This window comes from Muscardinus avellanarius (assembly GCF_963383645.1).
Source record: "Muscardinus avellanarius genome assembly, chromosome: 11".
NCBI classification, from domain to species: Eukaryota; Metazoa; Chordata; class Mammalia; order Rodentia; family Gliridae; genus Muscardinus; species Muscardinus avellanarius.
Window position 1 is genome coordinate 64,923,539 of NC_137797.1, and position 24,129 is coordinate 64,947,667.

The 24,129-nt window shown below is 47.0% G+C and overlaps 2 protein-coding genes across 4 annotated transcripts; one reads left to right on the forward strand and one right to left on the reverse strand.

Moving 5' to 3' along the window:
- Positions 1–447: 447 nt before the first annotated feature.
- DGKA (diacylglycerol kinase alpha) lies at positions 448–23,758 on the reverse strand (the record flags this gene model as incomplete). Of its 3 annotated transcripts, none has more annotated exons than XM_080706575.1 (23): positions 448–531; positions 789–849; positions 1,032–1,152; positions 1,239–1,437; positions 1,744–1,834; positions 2,061–2,125; positions 2,324–2,484; positions 16,122–16,211; positions 16,300–16,385; positions 17,819–17,893; positions 18,026–18,099; positions 18,352–18,435; positions 18,606–18,704; positions 18,864–18,983; positions 19,125–19,213; positions 19,737–19,851; positions 19,955–20,074; positions 20,248–20,322; positions 20,781–20,830; positions 21,284–21,361; positions 21,577–21,709; positions 22,043–22,116; positions 23,623–23,758. In XM_080706575.1, 23 exons carry the CDS (start codon positions 23,684–23,686, stop codon positions 448–450), a joined length of 2,208 nt encoding a protein of 735 aa, XP_080562701.1. The 3 variants fall into 3 exon arrangements, with proteins under 3 accessions (XP_080562701.1, XP_080562699.1, XP_080562700.1); XM_080706573.1 differs by having other exon boundaries at positions 20,248–20,298; positions 23,623–23,686; XM_080706574.1 differs by lacking the exons at positions 18,352–18,435; positions 18,606–18,704 and having other exon boundaries at positions 23,623–23,686.
- On the forward strand, positions 14,440–14,727 carry LOC308270602 (small ubiquitin-related modifier 2-like; the record flags this gene model as incomplete). Its single annotated transcript, XM_080706577.1, has 1 exon — positions 14,440–14,727. The coding sequence occupies one exon, from the start codon at positions 14,440–14,442 to the stop codon at positions 14,725–14,727; it is 288 nt and encodes a 95-aa protein (XP_080562703.1).
- Positions 23,759–24,129: the final 371 nt, after the last annotated feature.

Below are 24,129 nucleotides of genomic sequence, written 5' to 3' on the forward strand. Positions count from 1 at the left end.
GTCATGTTTTTCCTGGGGTTGACAGCAGTGCCTGTACTTTCTGAGGTCTTCCCTTGGAGACTACCTTCACCTGAAATAAATACTCAGAACCTGGTGCTGGTTTCCTTTCTTGCTTCTTGTGTCTGTTTCTTTTAAGGAGTGAAGGTATGAAACAAGGAGGTATACCACTTACTTAACAGATATCCCAGTGGGGGGAAAGTCATTTTATTCAGATGAGGCACTTTTAATGTACGTGTTTGTGGCGTGTGTGTGTGTGTGTGTGTGTGTGTGTGTGTGTTGCAGGGGGAGTAGGTAGTGAGGTGGTTCAGGATAATAAATACTGTGAAGGCGAAGGAACACTCCCCTGAGCTGGCAGGAGTGTGGCAGCAATGTACAGAGCCTAGGCTGTGGAGTCCAGGGAGAGGGAGGTGGGCTCAAGGCTGGCTTGGAGACCGAGGGTGTCCCCCCTCAGCCCAAGAAGCCAAAGAAATTGGAGGGGCGGGGGGGTGGGCCCATGAGCATGGGCATCTGGTTCTTGTGGGTGATCTTGATCTGGAAGGGAAGGGAAGGGAGCATGCTCAAAGGCTGGACCCAGTGCCTTGAGCTGAAACATCAGGGATTTGGGGTGGTTTGTTAAGATCCTGGGGAGGCCGTGTAGGGGAACCAGGGCTGAGAAATCAAGGTTTTGGAGGAAGGGTGCATAGGGGAACTTCAGGTATCAGGAGGAAGTGAAAAAGCTGTAGAGTGGAGATTCAGGGTCCACGGAGAGTGGCGGGGTTGGGTTTTGGGTAGCCACAGGGAATACTCACTGTACAGGGTGTCTGCATCCAGGGTTCACCATCAATTTGCATGGGGAGGGTTTTTGTGGTTCTGTGGGAGGTCAAGAAAGATTGGTGGCAATTTCTTTACCAAATGAATACTAAAGCTCTGCTTCTTGGATCTCCTCTGAGGCCCTCGTGGCTGAAGCTCTCTAACCCCTCCCACTACTCGCATGGGCCTTGCCCTTCTGCCCCACTCCTTCCCTCGGGATCCCCGGCCAGAATCTTTCTTACTGGATAGTGATCTCAGAGCACTTGGCCAACCGGCGTCCAGCACTCTTGAGCTTGGTGTAGATCTGGCCCATCTCAATTGCCCCCTCGAGTCCAACTACTTCCAGCCGCTTGTCACTTAAGTCTGGAGGTGAGAAGTCAGGAGACAGTTTTACAGAATCAGAATCCCCGAAGTCCTGCCCACTCAGCTCCCAAGGGTGGTTCTCTCACCTTGTACACAGGTTTTCAGGATATCAGGGTCAGTGATGACTTTAGCTGAGGTGCCTAAGGCCTGGTTAATCCCGTAGATATCCCCATGGGGTTTCTTGGTATCACCCCAGAGGTTGGAACCTCCGTGCATGCTAGGGATGTTCAGTACCGCGATGCCTTCTAGGGATAGGTCGCTCAGATCCAGCGGTTTCCCACAGATCTGAGGGGAAGGGGGCACAGCCAAGTTGGGAGAGCACAGATCCTCACTCATGGCATAATTAGGGGTGTGATTACTCCCTCTACCAGGGACAAACTGGGAAGGCCAGGACTCGGAGGTTTACAAGACATGGAGGAAAAAAGGGACCAGTGCATGTTGAGGACTTAGGATGTCAGAGTTGGAGAGCAGGAGGTCAAAGGATAAGTCAAGAATAGGTTCAAAATAGCTTCCTCCCAAGGGTGCCTGTGGGAGGAAGCACTTGGATACAAGAGGCAGAAAGGATGTAGGGCGGGGTCTTATCGCACGCACCTCAACTATCAAAGACTCCTCCAACTTTTTGCACGTTGAGAAGATGGATTCAGACGTAGCGAATTCAAAGTACCACAGCTTGTTCTTCATTCTGTGTCAGTCCCAATACAAGGCCCAGTGGGGAAGGGACAGGTTGCACAGTGATGGGAGGGGTACGTGGCAGAGAAGGGCATCCACCCCCGACTCCAAGGGGAACAAGGGTATCTTTGAATGAGAGGGCAGCTAGAGTGTCACGCCCACTGAAACATTCTGAGTCAAACTTGGTCCCAAATCTGGGCCCTGGCGCTCTGTGGCCCATGCCTCCTCTCTTCCCTCACCTGCTGTTGAACTTCTCAGGACATTTCTCTCGCATGATGTGGAACTGGTGAGCTATAGAAGCATCCTGGAGAGTGGAGAGTGTGTGGCGTCAGGGGCTGGCCTTCTCTACACACTCTAGTCTGAGAGCAGCATGTTCCCTGTTCTGGATTTCCCGGCATGGCCGCTCCCTTCACCTCTCCCTCTCCTTCCTGTCCTCCTCCAGCCTCTCCCTGCTCAGCCCCCCTCCCGCTTCCTCCCTTTGCCCGGGCCCTCATCTACTGACCACACCAATGGAGAAGTAGTTATTGATGATCTGAAAGGGGACTGGATCACTCTTTTCTTCTGTTTGTTGGGGTATCACTTCCACGGACCATCGATCGATGTAAACCACCTTACTCATCTCTATATCCTTCAGGATTTTTGCCAAATTCTGTCCCTCATATCCTAAGGGGGGTAAGAGAAGGAAGGGTCAGTGCTGAGCACTGAGTCGCAGGGAGCTCTCCTCTCAGCTGCAGCGCACACGTCCTGAGGGGCCTCTGCTCTAGTTCCGTAGACCCTCCCAGCCACGTAGTGAGAAGGGGTAGGGTGCGCAGCCCCTCCCACTCAGTCGAGCGGGCCAGCCTCTTGCTGATCCCTTCCTCCACACTGTTGTGGAAGATGACTATTCCAGTGTGTGCCTATGCTTGAAAGATTCCAAAGTTCATGGATGGAAAATACAACCAGGAAAAGGCTGAAAAAGATGAGTAATAAGTGGGGATACCTCTCTCACCCCCTCTTGGTTTCTCACCCATTTCACCAGAAGCAACACAAAAAACGGGTGTCTAGACAGTGACTGGCACCGCAAAAAGAATAAACAAGCTAATAATGAAGATTAGAACCAGAGTTGGATGTGGTGATACATTCCTGTAATCCCAATACTGGGAGGCTGAGACAAGAGGTCAAGGCCAGCCCCAGAAACATAGTGAGGCCCTCAGTAACCTGCTGAGAGCCTGTTTTTAAGATAAAAAATAAGCCGGGTGCCGTGGTGCACGCTTGTAATCCCAGCGCTTGGGAGGCTGAGACAGGAGGATCACACAGGTTCCAAGGGAGCCTCAGCAACTTAGTGAGACCCCGTTTCCAAAGTATAAAATAGATCTGAGAGTATAGCCTGGAGGTAGAAAAGCCCCTGGGTTCCACCCCCAGTACTACGAAAAATATAAAAAATAATAAAATATAAACTGGGTGTGGTGGCGCACACCTGTAATCCCAGCACTTAGGAGGCTGAGACAGGAGGATCATGAGTTTGAGGACAGCCTCAGCTACTTAGTGAGGCCCTCTGCAACTTAGTGAGACCCTATTTCAAAATAAAGAATAAAAAATAGGGCTGGAGGTGTAGCTTGGAGGTAAAATGCTCCTGGGTTCCATCCCTAGTATCACAAAATAACTAACTAAATAAATAAATAAATAAATAAATGAAAATAAGTAAATAATGGCTGAGAGTGTAGCTCAGAGGCAGAATGCCTCTGGGTTGAATCCCTAGGACCAAAAAAAAAAAAAAAAAAAAAAAAAAGGAAAATAGCAATAATAAATAAAACAGGGCTGCAGGTTTTTGTTTGTTTGTTTGTTTTTGTGGTACTGGGGCCAGGCTATACTCCCAGACCTATTTTTTATATTTTATTTGAAAACAGGGTCCCACTAAGTTGCTGAGAGCCTCACTAAGTAGCTGAGGCTGGTTTCGAACCTGTGAGATCCTCCTGTCTCAGCCTCCCAAGCCTGGAAATTACAAGCGTGCGCCACCATGCCTGGCTCTATTCTTTATTTTGAAACAGGGTCTCACTAAGTTGTGGAGGGCCTCACTAAGTAGCTGAGGCTGTCCATGAACCGCCACCCTCAGGTCTCAGGCTCCCAAATGCTGGGATTACAAGCATGTGCCACTATGCCTGGCTTAGAAGTCACTATTATTATTATTTTGTGTGTATGTGTGGGTATAGGATGAAACCCAGGGGCATTCGACCTCTGAGCTACACCCCCTGCCCTATTTTTTATTCCTTATTTTGAAATAGGGTCTCACTGAGTTGCACAGGGCCTCACTAAGTAGCTGAGGCTGTCCACGAACTGCAACTCGCCTGTCTCAGCCTCCCAAATGCTGGGATTTCAAGCATGGGCCACCATCTCAGGCCAAAAAGTAATTATTTATTTATTTATTTTTGTGGTGCTAGGGATTGAACTCTGAGCTATATCCCCAGCCCTATTTTAATTTTTATTTGGAAACAGGGTTTCCCTACTTTGATGTGAACCTTGCTGAGTTCCTGAGACTGGCTTCAAATCTGCCATCTTCCTTGTCTTAGTCTCCCAAGTAGCCAGGCAGCGAGGCATGGTGGTGCATATCTGTAATCTCAGTACTTGGTAGGCTGAGACAGGAGGATCCCAGGTTTGAGACCAGCCTCAGCAAAGTAGGAGGACTCTCATTAACCTAGTGAGACTGTGTTTTAAAACAAAAACATAAAGCCGGGCGTGGTGGCGCATGCTCATAATCTCAGCATTTGGGAGGCTGAGACAGGAAGATCATGGTTTGTGGCCAGTCTCAGCTACTTAGTGAGGCCCTCTGCAACTCAGTGAGACCCTGTTTCAAAATGAAAAATAAAATATAGGGCTGGGGGTGTCGCTCGGAGGTAGAATGCCCCTGGGTTCCATCCCCAGTAAGCAAAAATAAATAAATAAATAAATAAATAAATAAATAAATAAATAAATAAACAACAAAGAGGCCTGGGGATGTGTAGCTCAGAGGTAAAATGTTTTTGGATTCAATCCCCAATACCACCACCAAAACAAAAAAGAAACAAATATACATGTAGAGAGATGGTGGTTGGGATATAGCTCAGTGGTGGAGCACTTGCCTGGATGTACAAAAATGGTATTTTTTGAACAACTCTCTGAAGTAGCAAAAAAAAAAAAAAAAAAAAATGAAGCCGGGCGTGGTGGCGTGCGCTTGTAATCCCCGCGCTTGGGAGGCTGAAACAGGAGGATCGCACAGGTTCGAAGCCAGCCTCACCTACTTAGTGAGGCTCTCAGCAACTTATTGAAACTCTGTTTCTAATAAAATAGAAAATAGGTCTAGCAGTATAGCCGGGAGGTAGAAAGCCCCTGGGTTCCACGCCCAGTACCACCAAAAAAAAAAAAAAAAAGAATAAAAAATAGGGCAGGGGTGTAGGTCAGGGGTCAAATGCCCTTGGGTTCCATCCTCAGACCCGCAAAAAAAAAAAAAAGAACCTAAACGTCTATCAATAGAGGAAGGTCATATAAATTATGGCAAATCTATGCCATGAAGTACTGTGAAAATATTGGATACAGAATGAAATCTCTCTCTCTCTCTCTCTCCATATATATATATATATATATATATATATATATATATATATATATATATATATATATATATTAGTATGAAAAGATCTCCAAGCTGGGTGTGGTGGTGCAGGCTAATAATCCTAGCATTTGGGAGGCTGAGACAGAAGGATCTCGGTTCAAGAACAGCCTCAGCTACTTTGCAACTCAGTAAAATCTTGTTTCAAAATAAAGAATAAAAAATAGTGCTGGGGGCTGTAGCTTGGAGGTAGAATGCCCCTGGGTCCCATTCCCAGTGTGTGTAGGGGGGATTCCAAGATTCCAAGATAGCTGGGTGTGGTGGTGTATGCCTGTGATCCCAGGACTTGGAAGGCCAAGACAAGAGGATTGCAGGCTCAGGGCCAGCCTCAGCAACTCAGTGAGGCCCTGTTTTAAAACAAAAAATTAAAGCTGGGCGTGGTGGCGCAAGTTTGTAATCCCAGCATTTGGGAGGCTGAGACAGGAGGATCACAGTTCGCGGACAGCCTCAGCTACTTAGTGAGGCCCTCTGTAAGTCAGTGAGACCCTGTTTCAAAATAAAGAATAAAAAATAGGGCAGGGGGTATAGGTCAGAGGTCGAATGCCCCTGGGTTCCATCCCCAGACCTGCAGAGAAAAAAAGAAAAAAAAAAATAAATAAAAATAAAACAAAAAATTAGTCCCAAGTACCTGGAACAATTTCTAGCACATAACAGACACTCAATAAATATTTGTTGAATTAAAAAAAAATTTTAAATCGTGCCGGGCATGGTAGTGTATGCTTGTAATCCCTGCGCTTGGGAGGAAGAGGCAGGAGGATCGCACAGGTTCGAAGCCAGCCGCACTGGCTTAAGAGACACTGTTTTAAAAAAAAGGTATAAAAAAGTAGGTCTGGGAGTGTATCCCGGAAGTCGAAGGGTTTCCAGGAACCCCAGTACCACCATATATATATATATATATATATATATATATATATATATATATATATATATATATATATATAAATTGTGCTGGGGGTGTAGCTTGGAAGTAAAATGCTCCTAGGTTGCTGAGAGGTTCACTACATTGCCAAGGTTGATCTCAAACCTGTGATTCTCCTGGTTCAATCCAATACCCCCCCCACACACAAAGTGATACATGTTGAAACAAAAATAGAAAAATGAAGCCAGATGTGGTGACACTTGCCTATAATTCCAGTACTTAGTGGACTATGAGAGGAGGATCACAGACTCAAGGTCCGCATGTCATAATTTATCAAGACCCTGCTTCAAAATAAAAAAAATAAAGCCAGGTGTGGTGGCACACTTTTGTAATCTCAGTATTTGGGAGGCTGAGACAGGAGGATTGCGGGTTCTCGACCAGCCTCAGGTATTTCGTGAGGCCTTCTGAAACTTAGTGAAACCCCGTTTTAAAAGAAGGAATAGAGCTGGGTGCGGTGGTGCATGCTTGTAATCCCAGCCTTTGGGAGGCTGAGATAGGAGGATCATAGGTTGAAGGCCAGCCTTAGCAATTTAGAAAGGTCCTCAGCAACTTAGTGAAAGCCTGCTTCAAAATAAAAATAAAATAAAATAAAATAGGATTGGGTGTTTAGCTCAGAGTTAGAATGTCCCTGGGTTCAATTCTCAGTAGCACAGGGAAAAAAAAAAAAAAAAGAAAGAAAGAAAGAAAGAAAGAAAGAAAGAAAGAAAGAAGAAAAGAAAGATGATGCTGGTGGCCCATGCCTGTAATTCCAGATACATGAAGGCAGAGACAGGAGGATTACTTGAGCTCAGGAATTCTGGGCCAGCCTAGGCAATATAGGAAGACCCATCTCAAATAAATAAAATATAATAAAATGAACTTTACATAGCAAAAGAGACTACAGAGTGATTGAATTAAGGATCTTGACTAGGAGGTTATCCTGGATCTTGTGGACGGTCCGACTGTAATCGAGTCACAGAAAACCTTGTAAGTGAAAGAGGAAGGCAGAAGAGAAGAGTTCTAGAAAATACAACAGAAGCAGAGATTTGCGTGATAACACTGCGGTTGGGAGTGAGCCACAAGCCAGGGAATGCAGGCAGCCTCTAGAAACTGGGAAAGGAATCTAGGCGTGATGGTGCACATCTGGAATGACACATCTGGAATTCCAGTGCTTTTCTCTCTTTCTCTCTTTTTTTTCCCTTCTGTACTGAGGATTGAACCCAGGGGCATTCTACCTCTGAGCTACACCCCCAGCCCTATTTCTTTTTTTTTGCAGGTCTGGAGATGAAACCCAGGGGCATTAGACCTCTAAGCTACACCCCCAGTCCTATTTTTTATTCTTTATTTTGAAACAGGGTTTCACTAAGTTGCGGAGGGCCTCACTAAGTAGCTGAGGCTGTCTGTGAACTGGGATCTTCTGGTCTTAGCCTCCGGAATGCTGGGATTACAAGTGTGCGCCACCATGCCTGGCCGCCAGCCCTATTTTTTAATTCGTGTGTGTGTGTGTGTGTGTGTGTGTGTGTGTGTGGTATTGGGATGAAACCCAGCATTTGACCTCTGGTAAATTTTACCCTCTGAGCTACACCCCCAGTCTTATTTTTATTCTTTATTCTTTATTTTGAAACAGGGTCTCATTAAGTTGCGGAAGGCCTCACTATGTAGCTGAGGCTGGACAAGAACCTGCAATCTTCCTGTCTCAGCCTCCCACTATGTGCCACCATGACCGGTTTAGGAATACCAAGACTTTGGAGGCTGAGATGGAAAGATTGTAGGTTCATAGCCAGCCTCAGTGTTCTTTCAAATAAATGAATAAAATAGGGCTGGGTGTAGCTTGAAGGTAGAAAGCCCCTGAGTGCGCGCGCGCACACATACATGCACACACACAGAATAAGAAAGAAAAGAAACTGGAAAAAAGAAAGGGAAGGGATTTTCCCTCCCTGGGGAGAAAAACACAGCTCTGCCAATCCCTTGATAGGTCCAGGGAGACCTATTTTGCACTTGTGACTTTCAGAACTGTAAAACAAGTTCATAGTGCTTTAAGCCACCTTTTGTGGTAATATGTTAAAATTAACAATGAAGCTGGGCATGGTGGTACACACTTGTAATCCTAGTACCTGAGAGGCTGAGCCAGGAAGTTGCAGGTTTGCAGCTAGCCTCAGCTACTTAGTGAGAATCTCTGCAACTTAGTGAGACACTATTTCAAAATAAAGAATAAAAAATAGGCTGGGTGTGGTAGCACAGGTTTGTAATCCCAGCATTCGGGAGGCTGAGACAGGAAGGATCACCGTTCATGGCTAGCCTCAGCTACTACTTAGTGACGCCCTTTGCAACTCACTGAGACCCTCCCTGTTTCAAAATAAAAGAATAAAGCCAGGCATGGTGGCGCATGCTTGTAATCCAGCATTTGGGAGGCTGAGACAGGAGGATCCAGGTTCATGGACAGCTTCAGCTACTAAGTGAGACCCTCTGCAACTCAGTGAGACCTTGTTTCAAAAATAAAGAATAAAAAATAGGGCTGGGGGTGTAGCTCAGAGGTAGAACACCCCTGGGTTTTATCCCCAATACCACACACACAAAAAAAGAATAAAAAATAGGGCTGAGTGTCCATCAGAGGTAGATACCACTGGGTTGAATTCCCAGTACTACAAAAAAAAAAAAAAAAAAAAGAAAAAGTAATGAAAGCTGGGCGTGGTGGCGCACCTTGTAATCCCCGCACTTGGGAGGCAGAGGATCGCGCAGTTTCGAAGCCAGCCATGCACGCTGGCTTAGGAGACCCTGTTTCCAAATAAAAATGTAAAAATCGGTCTGGGAGTGTAGCCCGGAGGTAAGAAGGGCTTCCAGGAACCCCAGTACCACCAAAAAAAAAAAAAAAAAAAGTAATGAAAGCATGGTTGTGCATGCCTGTAATCCCAGTATTTGGGAGGCTGAAACAGGATGTGGGTTCGAGACCAGTCTCATTCACTCAGCAAGATCCTTATCAATTTAGTGAGACTCTATGTCACAATAAAAAATAAAAAATAGAGATGGGCATGGTGGCTCACACCTGTAATTTCAGTACTTGGGAGGCTGAGACAGGAGGGTCACAAATTCCAGGACAGCCTCAGCAAGTAGTGAGACTTTCATCAACCTAGAGAGACCCTATTTCAAAATTAAAAACTAAAAAATAGGGCTGGGGACTTAGCTTGGAGGTAGAATGCCTCTGTTCCAATCCCCAGTAACACACACACACACACACACACACACACACACACACACACACAGATAGATAGGGATATGTATATATACAATGAATGATTGTCAAGGGTAGATCAAAGATAACTAAAAAAAGAAAAAGAATTCCTCTTCCTGGGCTCAGACATTAATTATGTTTTTGTTTGTTTGTCTTTTGGTACTGGGGATTGAACCCAGGGGCATTCTAACTCCGAGCTACACCCCAGCCCAGTTTTTTTTTTTTTTTTGAAAAAGGGTCTTACTAAATTGTAAAGGGTCTTGCCAAGTTGTTGAGACAGGCCCTGAACCTGTGATTCTCCTGACTCAGCCTCTCAAGTACTGGGATTACAACCATGTGCCATCACGCCCGGTTTAAATCCAGTGTTTACCAGGATCTTGAGGACCTTATCGATATTCTTACCTCTTTTTTCATGGGTGATGTGATGTTATCTACTCTGAGGCTGCAAATTACCACTGGAGCAGATGGCTCTCCAACATGTTAGCTCTAGCCCTGACTTCTCTCCTAAATCTGACATCTATTTCTATTTCCCCACCACATCATTTCCATCTGGCTGTTCAACCACACTGAATCTTTCCTTCTTTCTTTCTTTCTTTCTTTCTTTCTTTCTTTCTTTCTTTTCTGGTGGTACTGAGGATTGAACCTATGTGCGTTCTTATTCTGAGCTGCACCTCTAGCCTTTATATTTTTGGTTTGGGAACAGAGGCTTGCTAGGTTGCAGAGTGTCTCACTGTACTCCTGAGGCTGTCCTTGAACCTGTGATCCTCCTGTCTCAGCCTCCCAATGACTCCGATTACAGGTATAATCTCAGCACAACCCCTTTCTTTCTTCAATGGTCTTCCCTCAGTATTCCCCATCAAAATAGATAGAGCCCCATCTGCTCAGTCCACACACCTGGAAAGTGTCCTGTGTTTATCTCTATCTTCTCCTCTAGGACCCATCAGTCACCAAATACTGTGGCACCTGCCTCATAAGCTCCACCACTACTGCCTTTGCCACTGTGTCCATCCTCTCTAGTCTGGGCCATTGTGACCCAAGTAATATCCTGTTCTGTCTCATTCCTCTAACCCAGCCTCCCCAGAGACCCTCAGCCCTCTCACTTCCCTTCTTCAAGCCATATGATTCTTTTCAGTATCAATACAAATTTTCTTTTTTTTTTTTTTTTTTTTTTTGGTGGTACTGGGATTCCTGGAAGCCCTTCTACCTCCAGGATACACTCCCAGACCTATTTTTTAACCTTTTAATTTGGAAACAGGGTCTCTTAAGCCAGTGCAGCTGGCTTCAAACCAGCACAATCCTCCTGTCTCCGCTCCCAAGTGGGGGATTACAAGCATGCACCACCACGCCCAGCTCAATACAAATTTTCATTAGTGCTTCACTTATAATTCAGGTTGTGTTAGCAGAGAACTGCTATAAGAGTCTCGTTTGCAGAATACACAGTGAAGACCCAAATTACCTCATTTTAAAGTCTCTAATGCTACAAGCCAGTTGTGGTAGCACATGCTTGTAATCCCAGTACTTGGGAGGCTGAGACACGAGGATCGCAGGCTTGCCACCAGCCTCAGCTACTTAGTGAGGCCCTCTGCAACTTAGTGAGATCCTATTTTTCGTTTTCTTTTTCTTCTTTCTCTTTCTTTCTTCTTTCTTTCTTTCTTTCTTTCTTTCTTTCTTTCTTTCTTTCTTTCTTTCTTTCTTTCTTCTTTCTTTTTTCTGTGTGTGTGGTACTGGAGATGGAATTCCAGGGCATTCTACCTCCGAGCTACACCCCTTTCCCTATTTTTTTTTTAATTTTGAAACAGTGTCTCACTGAGTTGCAAAGAACCTCACTAATAACTGAGGCTGTCCGTAAACCACTATCCTCCAGTCTCAGCCTCCTGAATGCTGGGATTACAAGCCTGCGCTGCCACGCCTGGCCATTAGTGAGATGCTATTTCAAAATTAAGAATAAAATATAGGGCTGGGGGTATAGCTCAGAGGTAGAATGCCCCTGGGTTCAATCCCCAGTAGAAAAGTCTTTAATTCTACAAATGAAAACAATGTTGAGGACTTGAAAGGTGGTTGAAAGGCCAGGCATGGTGGTGCACACTTGTAATCCCAGCATTTGGGAGGCCGAGACAGGAGGATCGCGGTTCACAGACAGCCTCAGCTACTTAGTGAGACCCTTTGCAACTCAGTGAGACCCTGTTTCCAAATAAAGAATAAAAAATAGGGCTGGAGGTGTAATGCAGAGGTAGAATGCAGAAGTAGAATGTTCCATCCCTAGTATCACAAAAACCAAAAAAAAAAAAAAAAAAAACCCCAAAAAAACAGAGGATCACAGGTTTGAAGCCAGCCTGGGCAACTTAGTGAGGCTCTCTGCAACTTAGTGAGATTCTGTTTCAAAATAAAGAATAAAAAATAGGGCTGGAAGCCGGGCGTGGTGGCACACACTTGTAATCCCAACATTCGGGAGGCTGAGACCTGGAGGATCGCAGTTTGAGGACAGCCTCAGCTACTTAGTGAGGCCCTCTGCAACTCAGTGAGACCCGGTTTCAAAAAATAAAGAATTAAAAATAGGGCAGGGGGTGTAGCTTGGAGGTCAAATGCCTCTGGGTTCCATCCCCAGACCCACAAAAAAAAAAAAAAAAAAAAAAAAAAAAAAAGAAAGAAAGAAAAAATAGGGCTGGGAGTGTAGCTCAGAGGTAGAACGCCCCTGGGTTCAATCCCTAGTACTGCAAAAAATAATAAATAAATAAATAAATAAATAAATAAATAAATAAATAAATTTAAAAATCGGGCTGGGGTGTAGCTCAGACATAAAATGCTTCTGGGTTCAATCCCTAGCACCACGAAAGAAAGAAGAAAGAAAGAAAGAAAGAAAGAAAGAAAGAAAGAAAGAAAGAAAGAAAGAAAGAAAGAAAGAAAGAAAGAAAGAAAGAAGGCATAAAAAATAGAAGCCAGTATAGTGGTACACTCTTGTAATCCTAGTACTTGGGGTCCTGAGATAAGAGGATAGCTGGTTCTCTGCCAGCCTCAACAATTTAGTGAGGCCCTCTGCCTTGTTTCCAAATAAAAATAAAATAGGGCTGGGGGGGTATAGTTTAGAGGTAAATGCCCCTGGGCTCAATCTCCAGTGACACACACACACACACACACACACACACCACACCCCTGCAGGGAAAACAATACAAAATCATTTCTGTGGGCTGTCAGCTTGCAATCGCTGGCAGGACAGCGATAAAAACTCCTCAGTACAACATTCATACCCTCCATAATCTGCATCAATCCTCCCCCTTCCAACCCCCACTTTACATCTAAATCCCAGTAACGCAGAATGGCCCGAGTTTCCCCACTGCACCACCAGGTGGAGTGCTGGAGCCTCTGGCCTTTCCCAAGTCCTCCACCTAGGATTCTCCTACTCTCCTTAGCAGATCTTTATACCCTAATCTCCAGTGAGATTTTGGATTCAGACTCTGAACCCAACAGCTTCAACGCCGGGACAATTCAAACACCTTACCTACACTGACCTCTTCATCTACTAATACCATTTTTGAAATTTGTATGCGTCGGGGCGGGGGGGGGGGGGCCTGGGGATTATACCCAGGAGCATTCTACCTCTGAGCAAGATCCCTAGCCCTATTTTGTGGATGTGAGCTATTTTATATTTTATTTGGAAACATGGTCTCACTAAATTGCTGAGACCCTCACTAAGTAGCTGAGGCTGGCTTCAAAACTGTGTGATCCTCCTGTCTCAGTCTCCCAAGTGCTGGGATTACAAGCGTGTGCTACCACGCCTGGCTTATTTTATTTTGAAACAGGATCTTGCTAGGTTGCTAAGAGTCTCTCTGCTTGCTGAGGCTATCCTTGAACCTGATATCCTCCAGTCTCAGCCTCCCAAGTACTGGGATTACAGGCATGGTCAACCATACCTCGCTATTCCTGAACTCTTTTTTTTTTTCTTTCTTTTTTTTTTTTTTTGCAGTACTGGGGATGCAACCCAGGGGCATTCTACCTCTGAGGTACACAGCAGCCCTATTTTTTGTTCTTTATTTTGAAACAGGGTCTCATTGAGTTGCAAGGGGCTTAAGTAGCAGAGGCTGTCTTAAAACCATGATCCTCTTGTCTTAGCCTCCCAAATGCTGGAATTACAAGTGTGTGCCACCACTCCAGGGCTTATTCTTTATTTTGATACAGAGTCTCACTGAGTTGCAAAGGGCCTCATTAAGTAGCTGAGGCTAACCTCCCAAATGCTGGGATTACAAGTGTGTGCCACCACGCCTAGCTGAACTCTTTCTTTGAGAGGAATAAGAGATTAGAAATGAGAATGTAAACTGGGTGTGGTAGCACCTAGTGAGAGCCTGTTTCAAGATAAAAAATAAACTGTAGTGGTACCACACACCTGTAATCCCAGTACTTGGGAGGATAAGATAGGAGGATCACATGTTCGAGGGCAGCCTCAACAAGTAATGAGACTCATCAACCTAGTGAGACTCCATTTCCAAATAAGATATAAAATTAGGCTGAGAGTGTAGTTCAAAGGCAGAATACCTCTGGGATCAATCCCTAGTGCTACAGAAAATTAAAAAAGAAAAATGGTACTGCAATCAGGTGTGGTAGCACACACTTGTAATTCCAGTATTTGGGAAGCTGAGACAGTAGGATTGTAGGTTCGCAGCCAGCCTCAGCTACTGAGTGAGGCCCTCTGCAAGTTAGTGATATCCTATTTACAAATAAAGAATAAAAAGAGCGCACGACGTGCGCGCGCCCTCCGCCTCGTCCACCGCTGCCGCCTCCTTCTCCTGCCGCTCCTGGTGCCGCCTGTGCGCTCGCTCGGCGCGGACCCGGTGCCTCTTTTGTGAAGCGGCAGCTGAGGAGCCTCCGGCGCTCGCCATGGCCGACGAGAAGCCCAAGGAAGGAGTCAAGACTGAGAACAACGATCATATTAATTTGAAGGTGGCGGGGCAGGATGGTTCTGTGGTGCAGTTTAAGATTAAGAGGCATACACCACTTAGTAAACTAATGAAAGCCTATTGTGAACGACAGGGTTTGTCAATGAGGCAGATCAGATTCCGATTTGATGGGCAGCCAATCAATGAAACAGACACACCTGCACAGTTGGAAATGGAGGATGAAGATACAATTGATGTGTTCCAGCAGCAGACAGAAGGTGTCTACTAAAAAGGGAACCTGCCATTTTACTCCAGAACTCTGTTCTTACAGACCAAGAATACATTCGCAATTAGAAAACTGCAATTCGGTTCCACCTCATCCTGACTACTACAGTATAGTTTTCTCTATTCTTTCATTTTCCCCTTCCCCATTCCTTTATTGTACATAAAGTAACTGGTGTATGTGCACAAGCATATTGCTTTTCTTTTTTTAAACTAAATGGCCAATGATATGTTTTGATTGACATCAAATGGAGATGGGATGGGGAAAAATACTGGTTCTGTGAAAATATCCCCTTTCTCCATTAGTGGCATGCTCATTCAGCTCTTATCTTTATATTCCAGTAAGTTATTTTGCTCTCATTGTTTTAACAAAAAAAAAAAGAAAAACCAACAACATAAAAATCCTTGCATACCTTGTTTGATTGGAGAATTTTAATGTTTTTCATTTATCATTGTAAAACCAAGGACAATTTTATAACTTTTTTGTACGTAGCTGTTACATGTAGGGCGATCTGTCTCTAAGTAGGGGTAAATTACTCTTAAAGAATCCTAGATAGTTTTCCCTTCAAGTCAAGCGTCTTGTTGTTTAAATAAACTTCTTGTTTAAAAAAAAAAAAAAAAAAAAAAAAAAAAAGAATAAAAAATAGGGATGAGTGTAGCTTGGACGTAGTATGTCCCTGGGTTCCATCCCCAGTACTGTGAAATAAACAAATACATAAATACAAATGAAAAGAAAGAAAGAAAGAAAGAAAGAAAGAAAGAAAGAAGGAACAGGGCTGGGAGTGTAGCTAGAAGGTAGAATGTCCTGGGTTCCATTCCCAGTATTGAAAAAGAAAAAATATAAGACGACTTGTTAGCAGAATGCCCCTGGGTTCAATCTCCACTACAACAACAAAAACAAAACAAAACAAAACAAAAAAAAGAGTGAAGTTAGGAGACTGTTGCAATAGACTCAGAAAGCAGTAATAGTGAATGAATAAATGGCCATCTGGTTTACTGAAGGAAGGAAGGAATTGTGGACAAGCTCCCTGCTGATTCCTTCACTTGGCATCTGGCTGAGGGCTTGTACAACCTTCCTTCTTCCCACAGTGTGGCAGCTCTCTGCACACCAGGTTCTTTGATCCTCTAAGCCCTGAGAGTTGTCTTGAAAAAAATAAACATATATTTTTAGGTTTATAGGAAAGAGGATTGTCACCATTGGCCCTTCTAGGTTCTAAATGTGTTTGCTATTCTTCCAAAGCTCTCTTCTTTTTGGCCACTACACTTTGGTACCCACCCATCTGTGCCCCTCTTCTTCCCCAACCCTTTTTCTGCACCAGATGCCTAGGCTATTCTCTGCATGCCTTTCCCTTCTCACCCAACTCCTCACATGCCCCAGCAAAACAATTCCTAATCACTTACCTCCTCCCCACCTTAAGCAGCGAGCCAGGTCATTTCCGGTGCCGAGGGGCAGCACCGCGACGGGAGGCACGACGGGCAGGCTGGCTTTGTCTGGGGAGGCAGGTGAAGAGGTGGATGGAGGGAGCTGGCTGGGGAGACCCCTGCCCCTCCTCCTGCCAGAGCCTCTCCTTGCACTGACCAATGGTCTCCAGAATCCAGCCTACTGTGCCATCCCCACCACACACCAAAATCCGGCAGTCAGGGACATCTTTGAAGAATCTGAGCCTGAGACAAAAGGAGAGAGATAAGAAGGATAATAAGACTGGGGCCATTCGACTCCTAGACAGGACGATTACTTCTTATTTCTCATTCTTACGAGTTTCTTCCCCTTTCAAAAGACTTGAGTTTATGGGCTGGGGACGTAGCTCAGTGGTAGAGAGCTTCCCTTATATGCATGAGACCTTGGGTTTGAGCTCCAGCACCGCAAAAAATACGCACGCGCACACACACACACACACACACACACACACACACACAGCTGGGAGTAGTGGCACACGCCTGTAATCCCAGTACTTGAGGCTAAGACAGGAGAATCACAGGTACAAATCCAGCCTCAGCAATTTAGCCAAACTCTCAGCAACCTAATGAGACCCTGTTTCAAAATAATAAATAAGAGCTGTGTGTGGTGCACACCTTTAATCCAGTACTTGGGAGGCTGGAAGGCTGAGACAGGAGAATGACAGGTTTGTGGCCACCCTCAGCAACTGTGTGAGGCCCTCAGCAATTCAGTAAGACTGTTTCAAAATAAAAATAAAAATAAGGCTGGAGGTAGAACTCGGAGGTAGAATGCCCCTGGGTTCAGTCCCCAGTACCAAATAACAACAACAAGCAAGGTGTGGTGGTGGTTGCTTGTTATCCCAGTACTTGGGAGGCTGAGACAGGAGGATCGCAGGTTCCAGGACAGCCTCAGCAAGTAGTGAAGCTATAGAAAAATAAGCCAGGAGCAGTGGCACACACTTATAATCCTACTACTTGGGAGGCTGAGACAGGAGGTTTGAGGCCAACCCTGGCAACTTAGTGAGGCCCTCCACAACATAATGAGACCCTGTTTCCAAATAAGAAATAAAATCAGGCTAGAGGTATAGCTCAGAAGTAGACTACCCCTGGGTTCAATCTTCAGTACCATAATAAATAAATAAATAATAGATAGGTAGATAAAATAGGACTGGGAGTATATATCAGAGGTAGACTGCCCATAGGTTCAATCCCCAGCACCACACACACACACGCACATACACACACACACACACGCACACACACACACACGCACACTAAGAATAATAAAACAGGACTAGTGGTATAGCTCAAAGGTAGAATTCCCCTGGATTTAATCCTCAGTATCACAAAATAAATAAATATAAAACAAAAATAAAGCCTGGAGTTTCTATTAAGTGGATAGAAAAGAACAGGGAAGTTATAGATACTCCTCTTTTTTGGGGGAAAGGGATATCTTCATCCTTTGGGAGCAGGAAAAGGACGGGCCAGAGAGCAGAGAGGAGGAGATATCCAGCGACCTTAGGGAAAGAAGCATTCCAAATCCTGGGTCTTGGGTTCCCCTAGGGCTCCTCTCCCAGCGTGAGCTCTTTCTTGCTTTCTCAACATACACACATGCACAGACCAATAAAAACACCACGATACAGCCCCCAACCTCTGCTCACCCTGGCTCAGGCCCATCCTTTACGAGATCAAACACCTGCCGAGGGTTTAGTATGTACCGGAACTTCCAAAGCACCCTGCATGAGGGAGAAAGGGCAGGGGCAATGGGAGGGTGGGTTCTGTAACCCTCTACACCTTCTCTACACAGCGCCCCCTCCACGCACATTCCCTTCCTCCCTCTCCATCTGGGGAAACCCAGAAGATCTCACCTCTGCCCCTGCTTCCCGCCACTCTTAGGATTGACAAAGACTAGAAGTGGGTGGGTGTTAGCAACAGGGTCAATCTGCAGTGGGAAAGGGAATAAGATAAAGCAGGATTTTGTCAGCATTAAGGTGGGCCCTGGAGACAGGGGCAGAGGGCTGGCATTCCCCAAGATGACTTTCCCTTCCTCCTCTTTCCATCCCATCTCTTCCCTTAGCGGTAGAGCCTCTAGAGAGCAGGCACCACGCCCAGGATTCCCCACCTCAGAACCTCCCAGGTCTGCTCCAGCCCCCAAGTGGCCCCACCATGAAGCCCAAGCCCCTGGGCTCTGTACCCTCAGAGCTTCCGAGGCGCACAGCTGGGAGTCATCCGTGCTCTTCTGGCTTGACTTGTTAATCTTCCGCTCCTGTCCAGATGCCTGGGAGAGGGCAGAGCAGAGGGGAGGAGAGCTGCATGGTGCAGGAATCCCTAGAGATGCGCCCCAGGGACTCCTAAGTATAGAGGGTCTCCGTTTTAAGTGCATTCTGTGTGCGGGTGTGCAGGACGTCGGGCGGCACTCCGGTCGCCCTCGGGAGGAGGGTCTCTCACCAGGACACTGGGATAGATGGAAGATGGAGGCAGGATGTGATCGCGGAGGAGCCCACAGTCACACTCAGGGCCCATGGCTTTCAGGCAGTCATCGTGGATCTGAAAGGCAAGGTGGGCGCCCAGGGGTCACACAGGGGACGCTGCCACCTCTCAACTTGGGAGTCTGGACTGGAAAGAAAGCTCTAGGGAGCAGGGGCAACTGTGGCTGTAAGGTAGGTGGGGTTTGGGGGCGCTGGTGGAGAGAGCGCCCGCACTGACCTCTAGGTGGCACCACACACAATGCAGGCCGGTTAGACTGTGGTAGGTCCGGATCTTTTTCTGACAGCGGTCGCAGCGCCCGGACTCACAGCCTCCTCGCACCCACACGTGTGTTTGGACCTTAGGGAGAAGGCAGTTCCTAGTCTGGCAGAGTCTGCGCAGAGACCGAGGGAGGGAGGGGCTGGGAGCAGCAGCAGGTCAAGGGCCAGGGCCAAGTTGGGGGTGGCCATGTGGGGAGGGGGCAAGCTAGGGGCCACTCACACCAATGTCCTTCCGAGACTTGGCATAGGTGCTGACTTCGCAAGGCATGGCCTTCATGGCACACTGGTCGTGAACAGTGTACTTACAGACTGGGGGAGAGGGAAGAAGGGCAGAGTCTCACCTGCAGCCCTCCTTACTGGGGAGTGAGGATAGCTCGCTCATGGAAAGAAGGCAGGACAGCATAAAGGGTTTTTAGGGGGAGCGGGTTTTCCTGACTCGTCCTCCTGTGCTTATCCCACACCATCCATGTGCCAGGCAGGAACTGCACCGGATGATGTAAGGGAGGCCAGGTACAACTATAATAATAACTAGTTTTGATTGCATGGTATAGTATGTGTACTTCGTGAACCACATTTTTTTGTTTGCATCAATCTATTAGTGTTCACAGTTACCGTCTTTTCAGTAGCAGGGACTAAAGCTTAAAGATGATGCATGAGGCCCCGAGTTTGATTCCTCAGCACCCCCAAAACAACAAGAAGTTTCATGGCTCTCTCAAGGTCACATAACCAGTCAGTGGCAGAGCCTAGGATTCAAGCCCAGGTCTAATGCCATGCTCCAGCAGGGACCCGGCCCCTCCCCTCTCTCTCCACACTCCGGAGTCCCCTCACTCACGGTTACAGCTCAGCCCCTGTTTGCCAAGACCAATGCTTGACTCGCACAGGTTGCAGTAGACTGGTCTGGGGAACCTCTTGGATCTCCACATGTGCTGCCCATCATCCTTCAGAGTCTGGGAGGGCACAGGGGTTGCTAGGAAGTGTCTGCGCCCTGGGAGGGCCAACCCCTGGGAGCACACCCCAAGGCAGCCGTCCTCGCGGGCCTCTCCCACGCACCGTCTCCAGCCCCAGCAGCACTAGCAGCGGCACGGTGGTGGCCCCCGCCCGGACCCACTCAGCGAGGGAGACCGAGCCGCTGCCATCGTAGTCGATCTCTTTCATCATCTCCTGAAGAATCTGAGTGAAGAGTGGGAAGGGACCCTCAGACACCTCTCCACTGTCTCCTAGGACACCCAGCACGGCCATCCTAGCCCAGGGAACCGGGCGGCCCATCAGAGGCAGGGTAAGGCAGATGGGGGATCACCAGAGAAGAAGGGACAACAAGGGAGAGGAAGGAAGAACCGCCTTACCGGCCTCAGCTCCGACACATCCCAATCCATGTATTCAGCCACTCGCATCATCTGCAGGATGATCTTTTCCACTTCCTGGAGCAAAGAGGGTAAGACCCATATTCCCCTTGAGATACGGCCACATACATCCTTGTTCCTACCACCCAAACTTTTCTCCAGAAATCAGGGCTTCTGAGTTCTACCCCCAGACCTACCTCTCATTCACAGGTGTCTCTGCCAAGTAAATACATGGGTTGTATGTTTGCAAGGCAGTCTCCAGTTCATGTTTAGACGTTAAGAGTTTGGGAGCTACTCCTAAATTCACTCCTATAGGAGTCAATGTCTTTCCATGCCTTCTCTACTCTTTCCCACCCCTACCCACTCCCCAGTGCCGGGATCAAACCCAGGGTCTTGTGCATGCCGGACTAATGCTCTCCCTCTGAGCTACATCCCAGCCCCTTCTCTGCTTCTGAAGACCCTGGAGAATTGGGGCAGGAGGGCGTAGACAGTCGGACACCCAGTCCCTTGCCCAGCCTGCAGGTCCCACAACTCACTGAGCTGTCCAGTATCCCATTTCTGTCCGTGTCGTACAGCTTGAAGGTGACTGTGGGGCATTGGGGGGGGGAGGGTTAGTTTCTGAGAGATGCCCAGAGAATTATACCAGAATACAAGGGAAACAGAGAGATGGGGAAGGAAGTTTTAGGTGAAGAACCTCGGGCTTGGGATGGGACTGAGAAAGGAGACAAAAAGGAAGAGGAAACAGGCATGGATGTCGTCCTCACTGGATCTGATAGGGGAGACAGCACACACTCCCAAACCCCAAGAACATCCCAGGCCACCTACATGAGGATGTCTAAGACGTTGGAACTGGAGGAACTATGAGGGATGGCATTAGGTATGAGTAGTCTGGAGGAACAGAGGAAATGGGCCCACTGTCTGGCCCCACCTTTGTCTGGCCTGTCAGCCTTTCAGGAGTCCTAAAAGAATGAGGGAAGGGAGGCTGGGAACACCTCCCTTTCCCTCTCCTCCCCTCTCCTAGCGCAGAATGGCAACTCACATTCTAGCTTGTCTTCTGGCCGGCCCCCCTCCAGGAGGGAAAAGTAGCAGGAGACATCACTGAGACATACCATATTTGCTACAAAAAAGTAAAGCAGGTCTGAAGTCAGGATGCCCTCCACTTTGACTCTGTTTATTCCGCCTCTGCTTTTAGCTCTTTTCTGGTGTTGACACCCTCCACCACTCTCTACTGACCTGCTCACAACATGTGACTCATTTTAACCCTCATCCTCAGACCCACACCAATCTGATTTTTCTTCCAGTGGCCCAGCCCAATCCTACTTTTAGCCATACCTTTTCCGGAAGTCTTATTTAAGTAGTGATCAGTGTGGAAGGACTGAAACAGGGCCAGGCTTAGGTGCTGGGGAACCTCATCCAATTCCAGATAGACTTTCAGGAATTGCTCAAACCCCTCATACTCAATGGCCTACAATGAGAGTGAGCGTTACTTTGGGAGGTCTGCAGGGCAGAAGCTGGGCACTAAAGACCTGGGAGCAGTGGGGACACAAATAATAAATACGGAGCTGAGAGGCATCTGAGGCAGGCATGTGGTTTCTTGGGCTAAGCTCTGAGATAATAGGATGCCTCGTCTTAGCCTAAAGAAATAGGCTAAACCAGGGACAAGGAGCAATGGGGCATTTGGAGGGGAGATGGCAAAGGGCAGGCCCAGAACAATCCCTGGAAGTTGGGGATCCCAATAGAGTAGCATAAACAGAGATGGAAGGGTAGATCAAGGGGAAGATTTCCAGCCGCCACTCACATCTCCCTGGAGATATCTGGCCATCTCACCATCCTCAAAGAGCTTTAGGACATCACTGACCTTTTTGGTGGAGTCTAGGTGTGAAGAGAGTAAGAGGAGGAAAGCATTAGCTAGCTCGGGGAAAAAAACTATTTGAATGAAGAATGAAATTCCAAAAAGATAGGTGGGGTGTAGTGGCTGATGCTCATAATCCTAGTACTTGGGAGACTGAGACAGAAGGATGGCAGGTTAATGGCCAGCCTCAGCTACTTAGTGAGGCCCTCGGCAACTTAGTGAGACCCTGTTTCAAAATAAAGAATAAAAAATAGGGCTGAGCCGGGCATGGTTGCGCACGCTTGTAATCCCAGCATTTGGGAGACTGAGACCAGAGAAGCGCGGTTCGCGGACAGCCTCAACTACTTAGTGATGCCCTCTGCAACTTAGTAAGACACGGTTTCAAAATAAAAATTGGGCAGGGGCTGTAGCTCGGAGGTCAAATGCCCCTGGGTTCCATCCCCAGACCTGCAAAAAAAAAAAAAAAAAAAAAAAAAAGGGCTGAGAGCCGGGCATGGTGGCGCATGCTTGTAATCCCAGCATTTGGGAGGCTGAGACGGGAGAATCGCGGTTTGCGGACAGCCTCATCTACTTAGTAAGGCCCTTTGCAACTCAGTGAGACCCTGTTTCAAAATAAAGAATAAAGGCCAGGTGTGGTGGCGCATGCTTGTAATCCCCACGCTTGGGGGACGGAGACAGGAGGATCACGTAGGTTCAAAGTCAGCCTTGCTGGTTTAAGAGACCCTGTTTCCAAATAAAATATAAAACAGGTCTGGGAGTATAGCCCAGAGGTAGAAGGCCCCTGGATTACATCCCCAGTATCATCAAAATAAATAAATAAATAAATAAATAGAATAAAAAATTGGGCAGGGGGTGTAGCTTGAAGGTCAAATGCCTCTGGGTTCCATCCCCAGACCCGAAAAAAAAAAAAAAATAGGGCTGAGTTGTAGCTCAGAGTAGAATGCCTCTGAGTTCAATCCCCCGGACCACCAAAAAAAAAAAAAAAAAAAAAAAAAAAAAAAAATTCCAAGAAGAAACACAGAAATACAGAGGGAAAACATTTCAGATTCTCTGAAGCAGGATCACTTTTTTCTCCTCTTCTCTGAGGAGTGGAGAAAGCAGTCAGGGGGTAGAGAAGGTTAGAGAAGGTGGGTAGAGGGCTGAGCTCTCAGGCATCCCCCCATCTCCTCTCCTCCCTTTTCCAGTCACAGGCTTTTTTTTTTTTTTTTTTGGTGGTACTGAGGGTAGACCCAGGGGCTTTCTACCTCCAGGCTACACTCCCAGACCTATATATAGGTGATATATATATATGAAACAGGGTCTCACTAAGTTGTTGAGAGCCTCACTAAGTAGCTGAGGCTGGCTTCGAACCCGTGCGATCCTCCTGTCTCAGCCTCCCAAGGGCAGGGATTACAAGCATGCGCCACCACGCGGGCCAGTCACAGGCTTATTGGACACTGGGACACTGGGGTGAGGAAGTGTAATGCGAAGGGAGAGGGGTTTTTCCGAGGTAGTCTCCAGAAGCAAAGAGCTGGAGGAAGACTCACATTCCATGTACTTTTGCAGCTGGGCAAAGTCTTCTGGGCTTATTAGACCCTTCTCCTTAGCCATCTTTCTCTTTTTCCTAAGGATGGCCAGAAAGACAGCTTCGTAGTAGAATCTCTGGCGCTTGGTCCTCTTCAGGGGGTAGACCTGGAGGAAGAGACAAGAGCAGCTGCACAAGAGTCAGGTGTCTGCGTGTCTTTGCTGTGGCTGCGCCCCGCAGTCTCCACTGCCACGGTGACTCCTGGGTTTTCCTTGTCTGAGTTCCTCTCCCCTGTCTCTGTCTCCCTGTCTCTGACTCATCTCTGACTTTCTCCCCTTCATTCCTGGATCCTTCTCCCACTCGCTGACTTCTTCCCCAATCTGTCTGGATTCATCTGACCACAGTCACCTCCCCACCTCCACCTCCGCCTTCTCAGTCTATATATGTTCCTGTGAACGTGTCCCTGGCCTGTCTCTTCGTTTTCTCCCTCCATCCTCTGTCTCGGCAGCCTGTGCTCTCTTCCATCTTT